The sequence below is a fragment of the Leopardus geoffroyi genome, chromosome A1, assembly GCF_018350155.1.
Source record: "Leopardus geoffroyi isolate Oge1 chromosome A1, O.geoffroyi_Oge1_pat1.0, whole genome shotgun sequence".
Lineage (NCBI taxonomy): Eukaryota > Metazoa > Chordata > Mammalia > Carnivora > Felidae > Leopardus > Leopardus geoffroyi.
In genome coordinates this window covers 65,338,350-65,360,017 of record NC_059326.1, presented here as the reverse complement: position 1 = coordinate 65,360,017, position 21,668 = coordinate 65,338,350, and the positions used below count along the sequence as shown (strand labels likewise).

At 42.0% G+C, this 21,668-nt stretch overlaps 1 protein-coding gene across 2 annotated transcripts in view; it reads right to left on the bottom strand.

Moving 5' to 3' along the window:
• GPC6 (glypican 6) overlaps window positions 1–15,947 on the bottom strand; it is a 1,119,539-nt gene extending 1,103,592 nt beyond the window's left edge. The window contains exon 1 of one of the 2 annotated variants that reach the window (XM_045480598.1): window positions 15,018–15,947. In XM_045480598.1, the coding sequence (XP_045336554.1) occupies window positions 15,018–15,177 (160 nt within the window). In that variant the 5' untranslated portion in view covers window positions 15,178–15,947. The remainder of the gene's footprint in view (window positions 1–15,017) is intronic. The other variant, XM_045480590.1, reaches the window with a different exon arrangement.
• Between the last annotated feature and the right edge of the window lie 5,721 nt (window positions 15,948–21,668).

Here is a 21,668-nt window from a genome sequence, read left to right as displayed (position 1 = left end):
GCCAGCCGCTATTCTAAGAGCTTCATAAATGTTAATTCATTTAATACAATCACAACGATGAGTGGTAGGGACTCTGTGTTATTATCCCTGTTCACGGACAAAATAGAGGCAGGGACAGGTTCAAAAGAGCTAAGCGGTAGAGCCGGGAGTCAAAGCCAGTCTCTGCTTAACCACAGCGCCAGAGCAAGCTTCCCACACGTTGTTACCTAGAAGAGCTAAACTAACCACACTAAATTTTAAATACTAGACCATGCTAATACTTTTTTTCTCATGGGTTATGTGAGTGCACAAGAGAGGGAGTAGGAGGAAGAAGAAGAACAAAAAGGGAAGGAATTGCGCGTCTAGTCACATCACCTGTTCACTGTAGCGTTTCAAGTTACGCGTATTTTCAACTTTGGGGGAAAATGGTGGCAGTTCACATACTTCCTAAGGGTCCCTCCAAAAGCTTCAAAACAGGTCAGTTCCTGGAGTGAGGGGTGAGGACTCACTGGCATGGCTGTTCTGCTCTTACCTCGCAGAGTTACCACTGGAAAGCTCAAATACAAGCACTGCTTGGACCTAAGTGAAATCAAAAGATATGCTATTTCTCTATTTTTTTTATTTTTTGAAATGTTTATTTATTTAGTTTGAGTAAAAGAGAGAGAGTGCACCTATGAGAGAGGGGAGGGGCAGAGATAGAGGGAGAATCCCAAGCAGGCTCCACGCTGTCAGCACAGACCTCGATGCAGGGCTCGAACTCATGAACCATGAGATCATGACCTGAGCCAAAACCAGGAGTCAGATGCTTAACCGACTGGGCCACGCCCAGGCGCCCCTACTTCTTTTGAAGAAAAGAAATTTTTATGTTTTAAAAAGGAAAAAACGTCCAATTCGACAAGCGTCCCTCAGTTATGTTTAACTTTTTCCTCAAAAGTCCACAAGAAATGCTACCCTTCTTCAACAGACCAAAGCTTCGTTTAAAGGCCTTCAAGGACACTGTGCAGGGAAGGCATAGCTCTCCTTCAGGAACATCTCATACCCTAACCAACAGAAAGAGAGAACTAACACCCAAAACAATAGAAAGGCAAAACAAAGGGAGACTGGATAGAATTCTAAAAGGCGAACGCACTGTTTGCAGCCTATTTCTGAAATGTTTAGGATGAAAACGAACTTAAAATAAGTATCAGGACTTTTAAAGGCTTCATGGGGTTCCATTAATTATTTTTTTCTCCCTGATGAGATATCACCAAATGGGCCCCTACTAATGGTGACACAATCCCGGTTCCTGATGAGCAGGAACATGGGGACACACAGCCCAGGAAGGTTGGTCGGGCCGACGGTATTGACAAGACTTCACCTGAGATTTGGTTCCATCTTTCAAATCTAACATGCCACCAAATAGGTCCTAGGATACGGTGTTGGTACAATATCTGTAAAAAATGATTCTTTCAGGGAGGAGGAAAAAAAAGAACAGTGCTTTCAATGTTCAGTATCCTTTACATCTGCTGCTCAGCTGGAAACACTGTTAAAAGGCCATTAGAACCTTAAGGTAACAGACCTCCAATGCTATGAAAGCCACAGAGCAATTTGCTGTTTGTGTTAGGAGGATCAGCCCCAGCTACTTCCTTTTCAAAGGCTGAAAACAGCTTCTGTCACGAGCCGTGAAAATCAATTCCACAGTAACAGGGCTGAAATGTGGCTGAAGGTGGTATACCTACGGGCTGGCGCTGCACACCAGAGCCTCCTTCTGGGCATCCGTGGCACCTTCCAGAAGTCCCGGGCAGCGGCTCCCTGGCAGTGCCTGGGAGGTAATGAGCAGCCCGGGGCTTCCAGGAGCCTCCGGGCTTATCTCGTAGGACACTGGTTCTCTCGACTGCTTAATTAGGTTAAAATGGGAATCGAATCGTCGCCCTGAAAGAAGATAGCTTTAGGAACCGTGGATCCGAGAACAGGCTGCTCTCGCTGATTCGTATTCCATCTTTCTATTTTTCCTGATTATAGTAGTTGTGAGCGAGGCTCATTTTTCCCAAATAATACTGTTTCAAAGCCTTTCAGAACACAGAGCATTTACAAACTTTTTTCAAATACAAGGTCACACTTTTGAAAATAAACATTTCAGGGGAATAACGATGGCCTGTCAAGAGTTGTACTTTACCCAAATGAATGGCAAGGAAGGTTAAAATTCACTTTAAAATGCGTATAGGTTTTTCAGTTGTAGGAATCTGTCATTCCGGTTATAAAATGCAGCCTTAGTTACCACACAGAATTAAGATCATTACAACCTGTATTTTTATATATAGTCAACCCTTGGAGAAACTGAAAACCTTTCTATAATTTACTATGTTCTGGATAAGAATAAACTGCCACTCTTAAATCATAGCAATCGGCCTACATTTTTGCATGTAACTTCTTGTAATAATATTTATCTGTACATCAATAACCCCAGGCTGAGAAATTGATTCAAAGTTAATCTGTTAAATTAATATAACAACAAAATGAAAAAGTATAATTTCATGGAATTTTTTGCTGTGAATCTGTGATGCACTTGAATTGCTATTTCAACTGGAATTTCAGTGTGATTATATGTGTTCTTGACTAAAGAAAAAAATGGATTTATATAATTTTGTGTCTATTGTTCAAAACACATCATAAGGATCTATGATTTTATGAAAACTTCAAGTTATTTTTTTAAAGAAGGGAAGGGAGTCATTGAAAAGGAATTATCCATAATAATTTTGTTGTTGATGACATAAGATTTGCCATTTGTAACCTATTTTATATTCAATTGAAACTGACCTTTTTTTATGAGAGCCATGTGGTAATATAAGTGAAATGAATATATTCTTTATTGCAGTCATATAAAAACTGGCCTATGCTTTTAACGTAGTACTTGACCTCCTGATGTCTAAATACCCCCAAGTCTGTGAAAGAATATTAAATAAGACACCACATAATCAAATGAGTAGTAAAAGTACAATAAAAGCCTTTCACACATTAGCACTTGATAATGTAAAAGTAAGAATAAACTATGTTACCTAAGTTCAATATAAATATATAGCTAGAGGAAAAGCTGTAATAGATCAAGGAGTGCTCAGAATCCTACATTTCCAAATTATTAATACCTTATTTTCCAAATAGAGCTCCCAATATGTCAAAGATCATTTAAATTCTTCAAAACCATTTGTTAAACCTTTTGCTGTAAAAAAGGAAAAAAGATGCGGGGCATGTTAAATTTCATCATTTTTAAGTTTTAAAAACTCCCAATCATTGGGATTTAGAAGAAAATAGGATAAGCAAACAGCTAAAGTATGGGGAAAAGTATTTTCTTGCTTTTTCAGGAAAAAGTTAAGTCCTGTCATTTAAAAATCTCTATAAATCTAAAAGCATAGAAGCAAGTTCATTTCAAAGGTGCAACTGACTTCGAGCTACTCTGACCCATTAAGAAAATAATTGAAAATTATTCATTTTAAAAAGCAGACCTCAAAGTACTTTCTTTGCAAAGAAAATAGTTGCCTCAACCTTACTGCAACCTTAAGAGGAAACACCTCCAGTTCTCTGAAATCCAGCTGAGGAGCACTAGCCCTTGCTAATCTCAGCTGTCCTGGGGGCACAAAAGAGGAAGCCAATTTCTCAAGAAATCCAAGAACTGTAATAAGGAGCAAACACACCAGCCAATCAAGCCTACAGAACACAGGTGTGCATGCCCTGAATGTATTATGCTACATCTTTAATTGAATGTGTATAAAAATGAAGACTGACCAGCTCCAAATGTAGTCTCCTTGCATAAGAGTCTAGAGGTCAAGAAAAAATGGCTAGATCTGCATTTAGTCCAGGAAAAACAGCTCAAAGAAGGAGCAAGGAAACGGAATCACTCTTCCCCAAAAATCTTCTGAATCGGAACCTCCCCAAAGAAAGGAGCCATACCCAAAGAGAGCCTGTCACATTAGCAAAGAACAATTGGGATCCTACAGTAAAAAAAAAAAAAAAAAAAAAAAAAAACCTGAAAACGTCAACCAGTTCCCATTTAAAGCAATGTTGTGGTTCTCTCCTACTCAAGCAGATATGCGCCTGCAGCTGAGTTGGGGCCCTTTTGTTCCATGCGTAGGTAGTTCTGGATTGAACCGCTCCAACCACTCTCTTTCCCTTAGTCCCCCCAGTGGCCAAAGCGAGCATCTGAAAGAAGTCAGAGGCAATGGGGGAGGAGGACGAGTGAAATGCAATTTGAATCAGAGACACTTTGTGGGTTGAGATTCTTAAAATCAAGATGAGAAATAACAGAAATCATTGCGCAAATTTGACTGTCTACCCTGACAAAAACCTGTATTTAAAACCACAGTGAGGGGCGCCTGGGTGGCGCAGTCGGTTAAGCGTCCGACTTCAGCCAGGTCACGATCTCGCGGTTCGTGAGTTCGAGCCCCGCGTCAGTCTCTGGGCTAATGGCTCAGAGCCTGGAGCCTGTTTCCGATTCTGTGTCTCCCTCTCTCTCTGCCCCTCCCCCGTTCATGCTCTGTCTCTCTCTGTCCCAAAAATAAATAAACGTTGAAAAAAAAAAAAATTTAAAACCACAGTGAATGCACCCAGAGTTTGGTCCCCAGAGACTCAAGATGGTGCCTGGACCAGCATTAGCATCACCTGGGAATCTGTAAAAAATACAAATTACAGGCCCTACCCAGGAACAATGAAAACAGAAACTTTGGGGGTGGGGCCGAGGCACTAGTGTTTAACAAGCCCTCCTGCATTTCTGATGTTTGATAAAGTTTATGAAGCACAGCTTTAGCTAACTGCTTCCCTTTCCTGGATGCACATCAGAAATACTAGGGAAAACTGAAAAAGAAAGGAAGGAGGGAGGGAGCAGGCCAGGAAAAAGAGTGCCCTATCTCAGACCAATTAAATCAGAGGATCTAAAGACGGAGCACAATTTTTGTTGTTGTTGTTGTTGTTGTTGTTGTTGTTGTTGTTTAATGCTACCTCACATGATTCCAGGACAGCCCTGGCTTTTTCCAACTCAAAAGAGCCAGCTGTTAAATTTTCAGGAATTTTGTAAGCTGGTTGTTAAACTGTTAGTGGCTTGAAATCCGTCATGGTGGGAACATAGCACAGAAATTGGCAAATGCTACAAATCAGATCTTCCCACACCCTACCCTCCTGAAAGCCAACTGCTAAACATGTGTCAGTTCACCGCTGGCCAGAGTTGAGAAATACTGGACTCAAGTAAGAACGCCAAATACGTAATTGATTCAGACAATCTGAGTAATTCTTCTCAACTTCTCCATTACCCTCAATTCCTGGGGATTCTTAGGAATATTACCCAAGCAATTCAATGGCCATATACTTAAGGAAGGTGAACATCAGCCCCTGTCTGAGGGTGTAGCCACGATGGGTCCAAGTCAACAGCCATGATCTTTTCCTTTCTCCTCCAGGCACCAGCACAGGAAGCAATTCTGGAATGAGAGGCTGGGTAAATCTGCTGGGGGACTTCTGAGTTAATCTGTCTCGTCAATGAGGAGATAAACATGGGAAGAAATAGCCCTACTGTGTACCTCTGGGCATCATAATGAAGCTTTGGCTCTTAGTATTCCAGCAGCCATCTTCTTTCTGTAATGGAGCTGACCTGTAGAATGAGGAAAGCAGAGACAAACGATGGAGAGAACCCAAGACCCTCATGATAGTGTTAACTTCCCACTCTCTCACACGTAGAACTGCTCTGTATTGGAACGTATGTGAAATGATGGCTTTCCCTGATTGTGGAAGACAGCCAATTCAGGATTTTTTGTGACCTGCTGCCAAAAGTATCTTAAATGACACAGATGATCTCAGGCAAGAATTTCAATGGCTTGTCTTCTTTAAACCCTTTTATTGGAACTTCTGAGTAGTAGGAGTAAAGTTTTTCAGGTTTTTTTTTTTTTTAATGTTGCCTCTTCCCTGCTGACCTCACTCACCCCTTCTTCTCACCTCTTAACCTCATCTTGGCCCTTGGCATCTCAGGCTTTAGTATCTAAATCAGCCCCCTGGCTATCTTCCTTCCCGCCTCCTGGGCCTTTAATAATCCCTACACTATTCCATCCTGTTTATAGTGCTTGACCAATCTAAAACAATACTTTCATCTTGTCATTTCACTGCCAAGAACCTAGAATGATGACCTACTTCCTGCCACATAAAGGCTAGGGTTTTCAAGGCCCATCAAAAATACAACCCTACTCTGTTCAACATTGCTTCTCACAAATTCTTAATTGATTGCTTTCTGTAGTATCTTCCAAACGTACTACTTTCCTTACAAACTTAACCCCACCCCAAACGCCTTCTTCTTTCATGAGTGTTTGTCAACTGCTATGCATCCTTCAATGTCCCTGTGATGGTTAATTTTGTGTCAGTTTGACCTGCTTAAAGGACACCCAGAGAGCTGGTAAAACATCTGTGGGTGTGTCTGTAAGGATGTTATGGGAAGAGATTAGCATGTGATTCAGTAGAAGGAGTAACCAGGGTAAGGAAACATCATTCAATCCTTCACGACCCAAACAGAACAAAAAGGTGGAGGAAGAACCAATTCCCTGTCACTCTTCTTTAGCTCAGACATCCATTTCTCCTACATTGGGACATCAGAGCTCCGAGGTCTCCAGCCTTGGAATCTGAGACTTATACTACCCACAGTACTCCACCCCACCCAAGGCCTTCAGCCCCAGACTGACTTACACCTCCACTCTCCTGGGTCTCCAGTTCACATATGGCAGATCATGAGGCTTCTTGGCTTCCATAACCTCTGGAGTTAATTCCTATAATAAATCTCCTCATACCTATACCTATATCTATATGTGTATCCTATTGCTTTGGTTTCTCTAGAGAACCCTGACTAATATCCTCCAAATTAAATTTTACCCCTTCCTCTCAGCAAGGTCAAATAACTCTCTTCATTTTGTGATTCCGGTCATTACAACCAGTAACATATTTGGTACTTATGCCATGGACATAGCATTGTTTAAATATTGGGGAGTGAAGTAGCAATTTAATTCTTCATTTTGGTAAAAATTTTAAGTTATTTTTTTACATTCCCATAGGACAAAAAACCTGTGACTTAAGTTTCAAAATGGCACAGCTGATTACATATATTTTGAAAACTCTATACTTTCTGAGAGTTAACTCACAACTCACCCCACCCTATTTGGGAAATCTCTCTCTCGGCCACACAACTGTGACTTAAGTTTCAAAGTGGCACAGCTGGTTACATATATTTTGAAAACTCTATACTTTCTGAGTTAACAACTCAAAGTGAACTGTGAGTTAACAACTCACAACTCACCACCCTCCCCCCATTTGGGAAATCTCTCTCAGTCACACTGATACTCTTAACAATCCTATGCTGGTTTAATGATACTGAGTTTTGTCTCCACTAAAAAGCACACATAAACTATGTCAGAGTTATTTACATGGCCTTGTAAACTCAAAAATGTTTCTGGGATGCATGCTGCTCTCTCTGAACCTCTCTCTTTCACATATACAGAGACTAGTTCGTACTCACTGTCCATCACATAGTACATATCCAATGAATGACTTTTGATTAATTAATGGTCTTTTGGTGATACCAAACTTACCTCTTAAATATTTCTTTTTTTAAAGGAAGTATAATTGACATACAATATTATATAAGTTTCAGGTGTACAGCATAGTGATTTGACCTTTGTAGACACTGCAAAATGGTCACCTCAATAAGTCTAGTTACCATCCATTACCCTCCAAAGTTAATGCGATACCCTTGACTATATTCCTGATGCAGCATATTACATCCCCAAGACTTATTCCGTAATTGTACGTTCGTACTGCTTGATCCCCTTTAACCGTCTTGCCCCCTGCCCCTCCTCCCCTGTGGCCACTACCAATCTGTTTTCTGCATCTAAGAATCTGGTTTCTGTTTTGTTCGTTCGTTTTTTTAGATTCTATATAAGTGACACCACATGGTATCTATCTTTCTCAATCTGACTTACTTCACTCAGCTTCTAAATATTTCTTGAGTCTTTCTACTTCATTCCATTTCCAGGCACTGCTCTAGTTCAAGCTAACATCTCCTCCTCTTCCTGTATCTGCTTTTCCTCCCCTGCAAGCCATCTCTAGAGAGAGACCAAAGTAACATTTCAAATCAAGTCCAATCCTGATTGAAACACTTCTTCAATAGCTTCTCACTGCCCTAGGCTGAAGGCCAAGGTCAGCGCAGTGAGCTCCAGGATTTCAGGGCTGATTAAGGAAAGAGACAGGACCATGAGGTGGCAGCCAGACACAGAGAGCTTTATTTGGGTTGCACTTTGACAAGCTGCCTGAGAGGGGAAGTCCCTCATAGCTTGAAGCCTTGTAGACATAACAGAGGGTAGCCACTACCAGAAGGGGAGAAGGCTCAGGAACTCCTGGAGAGGGAAAGGGGATTAAGTATCTAGGCAATGTTGTTCAGCCTTAGAGTGGAGAGGGCAGCAGCTTGGATTTTCGGTTGTTGTTTTGTTTTGTTTGTCTTGGTTTCTTTTAGGCCCCAGGTTCATCCTATAAATGGCTAGCAGGCAGGTGTTACGCAGCTTTGCAGGATACACAAAACAGGCAGGCCCTAACTGGTTAAAACTCAATTTCTTTGGGCTGTCTTTAAAACAACCAGATGCATAAAAACTTGACTTAAGCACCCACAGCTTTTAGAGCCAATGGTCCGTATCTGCGATGAAAAAGTAAACCATAGGGTCACACTGCATGGGCCATCTTTGAACACTGTATACAAGTCATTAACCTGGCCCACAGGCTCTCTGGTCTCTCTCACACCCTTTCTATTCACAGGCTGTTTTCTCCAGCTTCCAAACTCCTCTCATGCTTTCAGGGTCTTCTAACCACACAGATACTAAGTCCTCCTGAGCCCACTGCCCACTGCTCTTCCTCAAGAAGGCATTCCCTAACCCCACGATTAGATCAGATGCTCCGATTAAATACTGTGTCACAGTGCTGGTATCTCAGCCCTTGATTGTGAGTGGTCCCTTAATTTCCATTTCCCTGCTGCGATTAAAATCCCCTGTGGTCCTATATACAGTGCCTGGCCCAGTGAATTACACATAGTAGGCATACAAAAAATATTCACTGGATGAGGGGAAAAGAAATGCCTAAAGAAAATACAGAAAGAGTTATAAAAATAAATCGACAACCTGGATAACGTGTAAATGTGGAATCAGATTTCTGTTTTTCTTTGTTACTAACTGGTACATTCATTTAAAAAATATTTTTCATCCGAGGTTATTAAAAGCTCTTAAATACTGCCATTCAGGACTACTAGAAATTTTAAATCTTTACCAAGACTTACTGCTATGAAACCATTTATTTACAAATATGCCATCCCAGGGAGTCCATTACACTTTCAAACAGTATCATGTAAATAACTGAAAATTGAATAATACTGAAGAAATCTATGAAACTATGCAAAGTCGAATTACATGTCAGCTAAAGAATTTAGTAGCGCAGAATTTGGTCTGCAAAGACATATATAAGCACCAAGAATTTAGTAGAGCAGAATTTGGTCTGCAAAGACATATACAAGCATATGAATATAAGAATATTCAGTATTCTGTTTATACTGTCAAGACAGCTGGCCTTGCCAGAAGTCTTTTGAGAGATGTGAATTAAGGGGGAAGAAAGTCTTTTGCAGGCTTAAAATATAAGCTAAGACTAAGCTAATAAATTATTTTATCAACATTTCCCTTCCTACAATTTCTATCCTAAACTCATATTTCTGTACAAATGTAGTGACTGAATTGTAGGTCACTTTGGTTTAAAAGGACTCAATTTTGTATTTTGTAAGTGTTCATAAAACTCACCCATAATCGTAAAAGAACATTAGTCACACTCTTACATAAATTACAATGCAATGTTTATACTATAATACTTTAAAGGACATAATGCTGTATATTTTAAATCACTTTTGATACCGGCCTACATTTCTACTCACAAGCTATTAACCATGTGGTACAGTTAAAGATGTGAGTTTTATGTAAAAAAGTGTATCAGTCAACTCAAATGAACTCTTGTTCTCAATGATGACATATTATCCTCTAATTAAATCAGCTAAGATAACTGTTTGCAAGGATCATTCTAAAATTAATTCCCAAATCAAGAGTTTAACGAGTGGCACGCCTAATAGCCCAGAGTTTAGACTGCCTTGATACCTGGAATTAATGCGATTCTTTTAGAAATCTAGTGACTTGGCAAATCATAAAAAAACAAAACACAAAATACATTTGAAGTTCAGCTAACTCACTTAGACCTCTCACACTGTTCTTCGAAAGAATTTTAAAGACAGCTAACTACAGAGAGGGCAAAGAAATTAGAAATCTATGAAGCAGGCAGTTAAGTGGAAATTAAATAATTTATTTCAAACTAGGGTATTTAATGTGTGTGTAAAAGAGTAAAGTTGCCAAACACTTTTTTTCTGTTTATGTTAATACGATATCTACATGAAAATCAGAAAAAAAAGGTAGTAATGGCAAATGTATTAAGTTAGTTGGGGGGGGGGGGGGAGGTGCAGAGGGAGGGAGGACAGGTTCCCTGAGAAACCCAGCAGGGAAAGGAAAGGACTGTTGTACAAAGACCAGGTGACATGAAGCATTACATATTCTGAAATTTGACAACAATAAAGAACTTAAAAAAGTCACTAGTACATCGGCAGAGTACAAGAGAATATTCTTTCTTAATTTGAAATAGAATTTTGAAATAGATTTGAGAGTAGATTTGAATAGATTTGAATAGAATAGAATTTTGAAATAGATTTTTAGAGTATTGAGATTAATTCATATTAAAGAGATGGGAAAAAGTTTAAAGCTTTCTTTATTATCCACCTGTAGCCCAACTCTCCAAACACCTGCGACACAAAAAGGGACAAAATACTGAGAAAACAACGATACTTCTTTCCTCATCAGTGGAGATAAGCTTCCCTCCTCCCACTACCCTATGATAACTTCCTACAGCAAACTTTGTTGCACTAACCACTAGGTCCAGAATGATGAAACATACCAACACACGTTCTTTAGTTTCCACCTTTTATGTAACTACATAGATACAATTAAAAAATCAGGGAAATGCATACACACACATACAATTTAGTGACGGCAGCATGGCCAATTCCCGAGAACATAAAATTCAAATTCAAAGTGATTTTGAAAAATTGTTGATGTTGCAAGTAAACAGGAAACTATTCAGCATGAACTATAAGGCAATACACCTGGTGACTGGTAACACCAGGCTATATATACCTATTGGTGAGGAAAGAACCGATTTTGCACACATTCGTTCAACAAATGCAGAATGTCAGGGGGCAGGATTAAATCTACGACTCCAGTACCTGGAGACTGATGGCCTGGGTTGCAACTCTAGTCTCACCACTTTCTAGCGGAGTCATCCTTGGGCAAGTTAATTATTTAAGTTTCTGTGTTGCTCAGTCCTTCCATCTATAAAATGGGGATAATGATGATATCTACAAAATTACCAAAAGGAGTCAATAAGGCAATGTTTAATGTTTTTAGGAGCAGGTAATATTTACACAGGGGCTGGGCACATAGTAATTTCTACATGAGGGATTGTTAAATACGACTGCATTAGATAACTAATGGAAAAAGTAGACATGTAGGCCAATAAGTCACCACTAGTCAGCTCCAAAGGGTTATAATTAACGACTGCAAGAAGGCTCAAGACATAAAATAGTGGCCCAGTAAGCATAAAACAGCATTCCCTGAATTGCCTGGTCTTTGAAGCAGATGGTCTTTTCAGTTCTTGAGTTCTTTTAGGAGTTTAGAGCCATCAAGAGGAGTCAGGCTGGGAAAATGAGATAACATTATGGACGCTCAAAGAAAGACTGGAATGTTTCATATCTACCTTTGATCAAAACAACACTCCTAACAAAGAACTTGACCCACTCACTGCTCAATCCCTTCCCAGAAGACAGAACAGGAGAAAATAAGCAAGCACACTGGGAAGACTTTGGGCTAGTTATGTGGAAATATTTCGATACCACAAGAATTATGAAGTATCAGAATGGATGCTGAGAGGGGCTCGCGAATCTTCCCCTTTGGAGGTCTCTCAAACAGGACAGATAGTCTATCTGATCTGCCTGGGATGGCTTAAAATCAGCACTGAGTGAAGATTGATGGTGCAAACTGGCCCTTAAAGGCCTCCCACGCACTCTCTGAGAGTATAACTTTATATATTACCCATCACAGCCCCTCATCTATTGAGTTTGAAGAACTCCCTTTTATCCTAGAATAGAAAAGGGCAACACTATTTCACAATTGTGAGTTCTGAGTAAAACTTTAATAATGTCATGATGAAGCATAATGTCCTTATTACTTCTCAGTTATTTTACCAGGCAAACTACCTGCAAATATCTTTCAATTAGAAACAGCCCTCATGAATCTAAATTATGAACAGCAGTTCCTTTAAATTCATGTTCCCTGGCAGACTAATGGCATATGCCATTTCTCAGGCAAACCCTTAAAAGTCCAAACAAGGCAAAGGATGAAAAGGGAGTTTAAAGAAAGGATAACCACCATACACTAGATGATGAAATGTAAATAGTATCAGAACTAGGGAAGAGCCAAAGAGTGTTTTTCTTTAATAATGGGACATATTTCCTCCGTGGGTATTCCAACAACAACATGTAGCATTGAGTAATTCATGTTGAATATATAGGTGAATATATATATGTACACACACATACATACATATATATACACACACACACACACAATTATCTTTTAATTCATGTGTTTTCCTATCACATGTGCCTCTGACCCCACAGTGACCTCTATCTTGACCATTTCTACCAGCATCAAAGCACATCAGGGTTAGGGCAAAGTCAACAGTACCCTTTAGTCCTAGAAAGTGAGTTTAACAAAAGTGCACGTTTCAGAATTTAATAGCTAATTAGTGAGCACTGTAATTGTCAGGAGGTGGAGGGGGAAGAAAAAAACAAAAAGCCCTGTAGTTAAAAAATCTCCTGAAGGATTTATTTTAACCACTGGAAATGTTCTCAGGAAAGTAAATGGTGAGTACAGAAACTATTTACACTGAAAACCTTCACTTTGATATTAAGGAGCTTTGCGTCATGCCAAGGATGGAGTGCAGTCCCCTGAAAGTCCCATAATCCACTAAAGAATACCGAAACAATTTAAAAATACTGAACTATTTTCTTCTCTGAGATATCATATCTGAAATCATGCTGGGAAATATCTGTGTGTTTAAAAGATACACTTTGAAAAAGCCCAGATTAGAGGAGAAAAAGTTCCTCGAAGAAGTGAGCCACGCTATAAAACCTTTTAAAAGTTGAATTCCCTGAGATTTGGGGAGGAGAAAAAAGCAAAGCTGATCCTTATCAATTAATTAAAAAGAATGAAATAACAGTAGACAAAGAGGAAGGAGAGTTAAGAAACTTAAGGAGCTGTGGGGGCAGTTGCTCTCCATTCACTGATTAACAAATTAAGGAGTTCTGGAAAAGGGAGAAGAAGTGACAGGGATAGAAGAGTGGACTTATAATTCACCACAGGTTCCGCCTCCGACTCACCAGAGGCTGGCTACGTCTGGCTCAGAATCGAAAAAGGCTCCCGGTACATAATGCTCGGCGCTGTTGGCGTGTGTATGGGCTATCTCCACACACACACACACACACACCCATGCTTCAATTTATATAAACGTGTTCATTTCGGTAAAAGTGCAAACCTTCCCTTGCAGGGTGTGCAGATCAACCGTAATAAAATACCAATTCCATTACGTATAGAAACGGGGATGTTTTAAGATCTCTGCAAAGAGCTTTGCCCTCATCGACCACCTCTTTGGCAACACGCAGGGAGGCTGGTGGAGATTCAGCGTTTTGATTTGACCATCCGAGGTCACTGAGGACTTCAACCGCCGGGTGTGAGCGGCCCGCGCCCTCGCAGCATCTCCCGGCCTCTCTCAGCCTCCCTCAGCTGTGCTGCCTCGCAGCCACAGGATTATCTCTCCCCGACACGTTTCATTCACAGAGCCCCGGAGAAGCTCCGAGTCGGTTGGAGCTAAGAGCCGGAAAACACGCACTCGGGCTGCTGCACAAGTTGTTGGAGACCGAGTGCTCCGCACACGCCGGCGCCGAGATAGGGGGTGGGGGCTCCCGGTGCAGGAATGCTAGTGGCCCGGCCGGCGGGCCACCCAGGGCCCGCGGACCCTGGGACAAACCCACCGGCGAGCCACCCGCCTAAGTTGGCGCGGCTTCTGAAACAGGCGGGCGGCTGAGACCGCGCTCGCGTCCGGCCGCCGCGCCGGGGGTGTCCCCCGAACCACTAGTGACCAACCGCAATCTGGAAAGCACTGAGGACCCGTAACGCGAAAGCCCGCCCCAAGCCCGAAACCTGCAGCCCGAGAACTCCCCAAACCGGCCCGGAACTGCCGACGTGCGGAGGCCGGGTCCCCCGGTGGGGTCCCCCCGCCTCGCCCGCCCCCCGGCCCCGGGCGCCGTGCGCTCTGCCTCCCGGAAGGATCCGGTGAGCGGAGCGAGCGGCGAGGGGAGCCCTCCGCGACTCTCCACCGCCCCCGCCGGCGCGAGGGCGGGAGTGGGGAAGGCGCCACTCAGACTGTGGCGCTGGGCAAACTGCGGCCGCAGTTCTTCCAAGTTTGCCTGAGCGAGAGGCGCGGGGTGGGCGTCCCGCTCGGCGACCTGCCCTCGCGCCGCGGCCGCCCCCGGGCGTCCCGGGCTCCCAGGCCCGCTCGGCCGGAGCCCGCCGCGAAGGGGGCGCACGGGCGCCGGAGCGGAGGGAGAGCGGGCGGGAGGGAAAGAGGGCGCTCCCGCGTGTGCACACAATGAGGCAGCCGAGACGCACACCTTCCCCGCGGGAACAGCCGCCGGAGCATCCGCCGCCCGGCGCGGAGGCAGGGCGAACGGGAGAGCCCTGCCGGAAAGTGAACACCAACAACTCAGCAACAGGGGGAAGGAGGAGGGCGCCGGGCGGCCCGGGGGGACGTGCGGTCGCCGAAGGCTGCAGCCTGCCGGGCCGCGCACCCGCGCTTACCTGCGATCTCCTGGTAGGGGATGTCCGCCAGGCTGAATCCCTTGGCACCGTACGCCTGGCGGACCTCGCCGCAGCTCCGAGCCTTCACCTCCGCCCTGGCCGGGAGGGACAGCAGCAGCCCGGAGAGGGGAAGAATCACAGCCCCGATCCAGGAAGGCATGGTGCGACGTGCAAATCCAGCTCGGTAAACCCCAGGGCCCGTGCGCTCTTCACCTTGCCCCTCGAGCCGAAAGCCCGCCAGAGCCAGCGGCGCGCTCCTCGCCGCTGCCCAGCGTCACCCCCTTCCGCCAGCCGAGGGGACGAGCCGCGCAGCCCTCTGGACTGCGCTCAGCAAACTTTTATAAGCCAGATGGAGGATGGCAAGCCAACCAGGGCTGGCTGGGAAAACAGCCGCTTTGCTCCTCTAGCCCCCCAGATCGAAAACGGTGCAGTCAAAACGAGAGAGAGAGAAGGCAGAGGAATGTTTAAAAAACCACCATGGGGGTTCAGAGCTGCGATCCGACTTCCGAGCCGCAGAATCCTAGAGCGCTGCGAGCTCGGCTCGCCCGAGGGTGCAGCGAAGGTGGGAACGCGCGCCGGCTCTCCCGGGGAGGGAGGAGGCGGACAGGCGAGCGCGAGTGTGTGTGTGCGCGCGTGTGTGCCGGGCCGAGCGCGGGGTTCTTGGGGACGCGTGTGCGTGGAGGTATGTGTTGGGGATATACTGGATCCAGGGGAAACCTCAGCTTCACACAGGCTGAGGGAGCCTGTGAGAGTCCTCCTGAAATAGGAAGAGAGAAATCCCGGAGACAGACACTGGAGGCTAGAGGGAAGGAGAAAGGAGGGGAGAGGGAGAAACGTGCTACACGGAGCACAGCCGAAATTCAGAGGCAGAGTCGGAGGCAAAACCTGGACTGGATCTCTTGCTACTCGGTAGAAGGAAAAGGGGGAAAAGGAAGCGGTTCTATTTTCTCACTCCCTTCACATCCTTGATACTGATCTCAAACGCTTCCTGTAATGACCGAAGTAAGTGATCTAGAAAGATAAAGTATTTTAAGTCATTGGCATATTTGTTATTAAGCCATGCTTTTGTGGACTTAAAGGACAACGCAATTCCAGTTGTTGCTCTAAATATGAGCAACAATTTATGACCTACTGAAACACAAAGCCCGCGTAGAAATAAACATATAGAGGAACCCCTGAGCTTCAGAGCACAACCATCGCTGTAATTAATTGCCTCATTTCTGTTTGGCTTTGTGTTTATTTGCTAAAGACAGTTTGTGCACACCGAGACCAGTTTGTTTTTTTTTTTTAATTGTTTCGGTTTGGGACTCAAAATTTCACCCTTTTTAATTTAAAATATTACACAATCTTGGATCAGAAATCATTATGCTTATATCTCTAGTGTGTGGAGGAACAGGAAAGCCAAAAAGAAGAAACACAGCAGGGAAGCAATGGGAAACCGAGAGGGTAGGAGTCCGTGGGCTGCACGTAGGAAGGTACTGGGGAGGGAAGTGACTTCTTCCTTCTCCCCAATCTCATATACTGGGCTTAACATTTTCTTCCAAGTTGACAGAATTCTGAACTGGGGAATCAATTAACTTTCTTCCCGTCTTACAGTCAAGTTTTGTGAAATGGGATAAAAATGAAAATTCAGGGTAGGTTAATTTCTTATTGACTCTTTTATGTTAATTCACTCTGCTAACCAAAAGCTGGTATGGAGCCCCAAAACTCCTGCAACTACTAAGGTAATTAAAGCCAAGACAAAAGAAAAAAAAAAGATAATGCTTACACACTTGTGAAGCCAAATGTAATTAGATCAGCACATTACTCAAAAATTACTATAGGCTAGTGTGTAATTGTACGGAGCGCACCTATAAAGCTACACATGAAGATGTTTTTCTGATGATGGCTGTTAATGACCAGAATGACTCATGAAATTTAAGTCCTTCTGTTTTCTATTTATCATCACAACACATTAGGTACATCTTCCTCTCTTTGATTAATTCCTCATTTCTTACTCCACCAAAAAGCTCTCAAGTTCCAACCTCATTTATGCCATGGAAATGCTTAAAAATGTAAAGCCGACTTGTTTACAAATTGACTTTCTGGTCTTCGAAACCCCATATCTAAACATTTCTTTCTGAAAGCAATGGTCACGTACGTGTTTTTCTCCTAAAATGTTGGTGCAATTTTTGTCTTCATGATGTTGTGCTAACTCGCTGACCCTTAGGTCACTGAACTCATTTTCCTCAACTTGTAAAATCGAGATGAGAACAAAATATACTCTAGTGTCTTTGTGGGCAAAGGATAAGACGATATGAATAGAAATTTCTGTAACCAAGTCATTATTTCTGTGATATTTGACATGATTTCATTCAAACTTCACTTTCTATCATAGCCAGGTGATAGGTATCGTCCGCTCCTGAGGAAGAGGTAAATAGACAGTTACCTGTACCCTATCATCTCATTTTCATTTACCCTGACCCTAGCAGTAAATAGCAGATGATGCAATAAAAAGAATGTTTGAGGTGGAGGAAGGGTGGGTAAAAACACAGTATATGTGGTTTAAATTATTTAAAAATCAATGAATCATTAAGTATTCAATGAGCATTCAATGCAACTACACAAAACTAGGTTATTGTACATAAGGAATTATAACTTAATCAAGCATAAATAAATCACTTTAATCCCATCAGGAGGATGAAACAACGTAGAGTAGGTTTGTGAATGCCAGTCAGACCAAAGAATTAAGTAACCTGCCTTACAGGTGTTCTCAACCCCTACATGGTCCACTTGTTGGGTAATGCATCACTTTTGACGTGGTGGAAGAGGCAAAGTCCAACTTTCCAGCTAAGGGCAACAGCACAGCCTAGATGAGGTATTGGAATGAGTACTGAATGACGTGGAAGTTCATAGAAAAAGCCTAACTAGAAAGAAAAGAGCTCATATTAGGGAGAAGCTGGCATTTGGTCTAGACCGAAAAAAAAGGTTAGCTGAAGGACTTAAGCTCTCGCAGTAGACTTTACATTGTATATAATAAGAAAAAAGGGCATTGAAGAACATCAATCCAGAGGAAGCAAGCACATAGAAGCAAAAGAAAGGTAAGAAAGAGCAACACATAGAGCTCTGCCATAAAGGTAAAGCTTTCAAGTGGTTGAGACCAGAATAGGAAGGAGGGTAGCAGATAGAAAGAAGGTGAAGGTAAATTTTCCCAGAAGGATTAGCATGATTTGGTCTTTGGTTCAACACACACACACACACACACACACACACACACACACAAAATAAGGAAGACATTTTAAAATTGTGAGTCTCATTGAGAAAATATGGTATATTTATTGGGACAATAAGATTCTTGTTTATGGAGTGTTTTCACACCCCAGCTGTTTTTCACAACTCCTTTGGGGCATAAGATGAATGGAACCTCAGAGACTTTGAGTTGTAGGGTAAAAGGACTAAGTCTCAAGAAGCAGCCATAGTTAGTAGGCAAACAGAGCAGCCCATGGCCTACTCCACAGTCAAGGGCTCTTCCTTCTTCCCCTAAGTCTGATTGCATCTGGGGGCATTGTGCTAGCACCAAGAGATGAATCACAATTGGCCTAAGCCAGCCATGGCAATCCTTTCCCTTTTCTATTAAATACTTCAGAGATTGGCATAAGACCAATTTCTGGTGAATGAGATGTAAGGAAATTTCTGGGAAACATTATTTTCCCTGATTAAAGGCAAGAACTATAGGAGCAGAAAGGTCTTTTTATCTTAGCCTCCTGCCTTCTTAGAGCTAATTGACCATCTTGTGACTAGGAGACAAGACACTGCTAACAGGCAAAGAACAGAGGATGGAAAGAACCTAGATTTTTTTTAAATTTCCTATTTGTTTCACCAAACCAGCCCTGGGACTGCCAACCTCTGAACTTCTTGTTAAATAATTCATAAATATCTTTGTAGTGCCACTACAAATGCCACTATCGGTTGGTTATTCTGCTATTTACAAATAAAAGCAATATAAATGTATAGAGAAAACTAAGGGAAGAATAAGAGAAGTGAAGGCAAGGGACAGGGGTTAGTTGCAAATGTAAGAAAAGAACAAAATTAGGTAGCACCCTGGCGTCCAGGTTAGGAGATTTTCAGTCCTGAAGCAAATCGTGGTAGACATCAAGGACAAGGAAGGCAGAGAAAATGGTACTTGGATAATGATAAAGAGCCTTACTGGAAACTTCAACTGAAACATTTTAATAAAACAATGGGGTGGATGCCAGACCACATGGAATTGTATATGAAGTGGATGGAGAGAATATGGAAACATCAAGGTATAACTAATTTCAATGTGGTAGCTCCATGTGGAAGAGGGGGGCAGGGTCATCAGGGAATGCTTTCCAGAAGAAGCTTCTAAGACTGCAAGGAAGAAAGAGACTAGACATGGTAAGAGATTGAAGTTCAGTATGATACGATTTGTAGGATAATTTTAAACATTTCTCTGTTTTATTTGCATTTTGTAAGTTTTCTACAGTAAATGTAAGTTCTTCTTTATGATGAAAAAGACATTATTTTGCAATAAATATGTCACACTTTCAACAAATGCAAATAACACTTGTGGTCATGTTTTATACAGTAAAGGGGTCTTACCATTATCTCATATATGGGAAACAAATAGATGTTAATACTTTTCTCAGTAAGATAACAACCTCGTGGTATGAAAGTTCTTGTTAATTTGTGAAAGCCTTGAATTTAAATAAAAAGACACAGAGTTCCTGGGTGACTCAGTTGGTTAAGCATCCAACTTCAGCTCAGGTCATGGTCTCAAGGTTCGAGGGTCGAGCCCCGCATTAGGTTCTGTGCTGACAGCTCAGAGCCTGGAGCCTGTTTCAAATACTGTGTCTCCCTCTCTCTTTCTACCCCTCCCCCACTTGTGTGTGCGCGCTCTCTCTCTCTCTCAAAAATAAACATTTAAATAAATAAAATAAAAATTTTTTAAAAGACACAGTTACAGAATTTACTATTCTTTTGCTCATTTATACCAATGCATGAATGAGAAACAGCATGAATTTTAGGGTTTTTTTTTCTTTTGTGCATTTAGATCAAGCAGGACCGATAATTTCAAATGAAATCCCATGAAAACAAGAGAATGGTTTTCAAGTGACTATTCCACGTCTTCGCTTGGCACAAATCAAAATCACTTAGTTAACCTGCCTCTTGAAAAACAGAGCCTATAATGAAAAAGCTGTCAGAAATTTAACAGTAGCTTGCCTGGTGCCTGGGTAATGGGAAGGTTGCTGAGTTAACAGGGAAAGAAAAGGTAAACTTGGGTGAATAATGACCAAAAATGGTGGTGAAAATGATGTGGGGTTTTTTTGTTTTGTTTTGTTTTGTTTGCCAAGGTTTGTACCCAACCAAATTGTAATAGTGCATTTAACATTTATTGAGCGTTAAGAGTACACCCAGTATTAATATAAACCAATTAAAATTATATCTTTAGGGCAGATGAGGACCAGCTGGGTTGCTAATGATCTCTTGGGGAAAGCCAAACACTGAGGGACAACAGATTCTTCTTGTCTTACAATATTCTTCAAATGTACGGGGCGCCTGGGTGGCGCAGTCGGTTAAGCGTCCGACTTCAGCCAGGTCACGATCTCGCGGACCGTGAGTTCGAGCCCCGCGTCAGGCTCTGGGCTGATGGCTCAGGGCCTGGAGCCTGTTTCTGGTTCTGTGTCTCCCTCTCTCTCTGCCCCTCCCCCGTTCATGCTCTGTCTCTCTCTGTCCCAAAAATAAATAAAATGTCGAAAAAAAAAAAAAATATTCTTCAAATGTGGCCAGAGCTGTTTGGGTTCAGTGGACAGAATTGTGTGATCTGCTTAATCAGAGTTTTGCCTAGTGGTGATGTCAGAGTTTAGGCAAGAGAAATGAAAGAGCTCTAATTATTCAATTATATGTATTTTTCATGTATGCTGGAAGAATAGACAATGAAAGTATTTCATACATTCTTAGGCATTACTCATATTTACTTGAAATATTACTGACAATCCTCAAGCAGGTATAAATAGGAAATATGTTAAGACATTACAATGATTTAAAATGCTATTTTCAATTTTTTATATTTATTAATGATCCAGGAACTCAGTCTCTATTGATTCTAAGTGAGATTCATGCCTAGTAATACATCTTAGGTCATAAAGTACATTTAATGTCAAGTAACAAAATATTTACTTTCAAAATTGGTGTTAAGACCACTTTCTGCCTTGGAACAATCTTGGCAAATGTAATACTGGCTAAGCACCATTTTATGCCATCATTAGAAAAGCTTATTGTACATAAGGAAGAGAGTTTCATTTTGACTTTATGGCCCACAATATTAATAGATGCCTTCAATAATGTCATTATTTAAAGCTCACGTGTTTTTGAAGTATTTCCAAATGAGATATGTAAATGTGAGAGTGACACAAATGAAAATCCTATAGCAGATTAATAAACTTGCATTTTTGTAGTTCATAAAAGAGGATCATTTAACCTTGTCTTACTTGTTATAAATTCAGATATTAATGTTATGAGAGATGATTCTGGAGCTAAGCAGTAATTTGACATACCTAGATTATTGGAACCATACATCTTGGCAGTCGCTTCTCCAGTTCTTTGCTTTTGTGAAAGATGAATGGAGCTGTGCATACTCTTCAGATCATC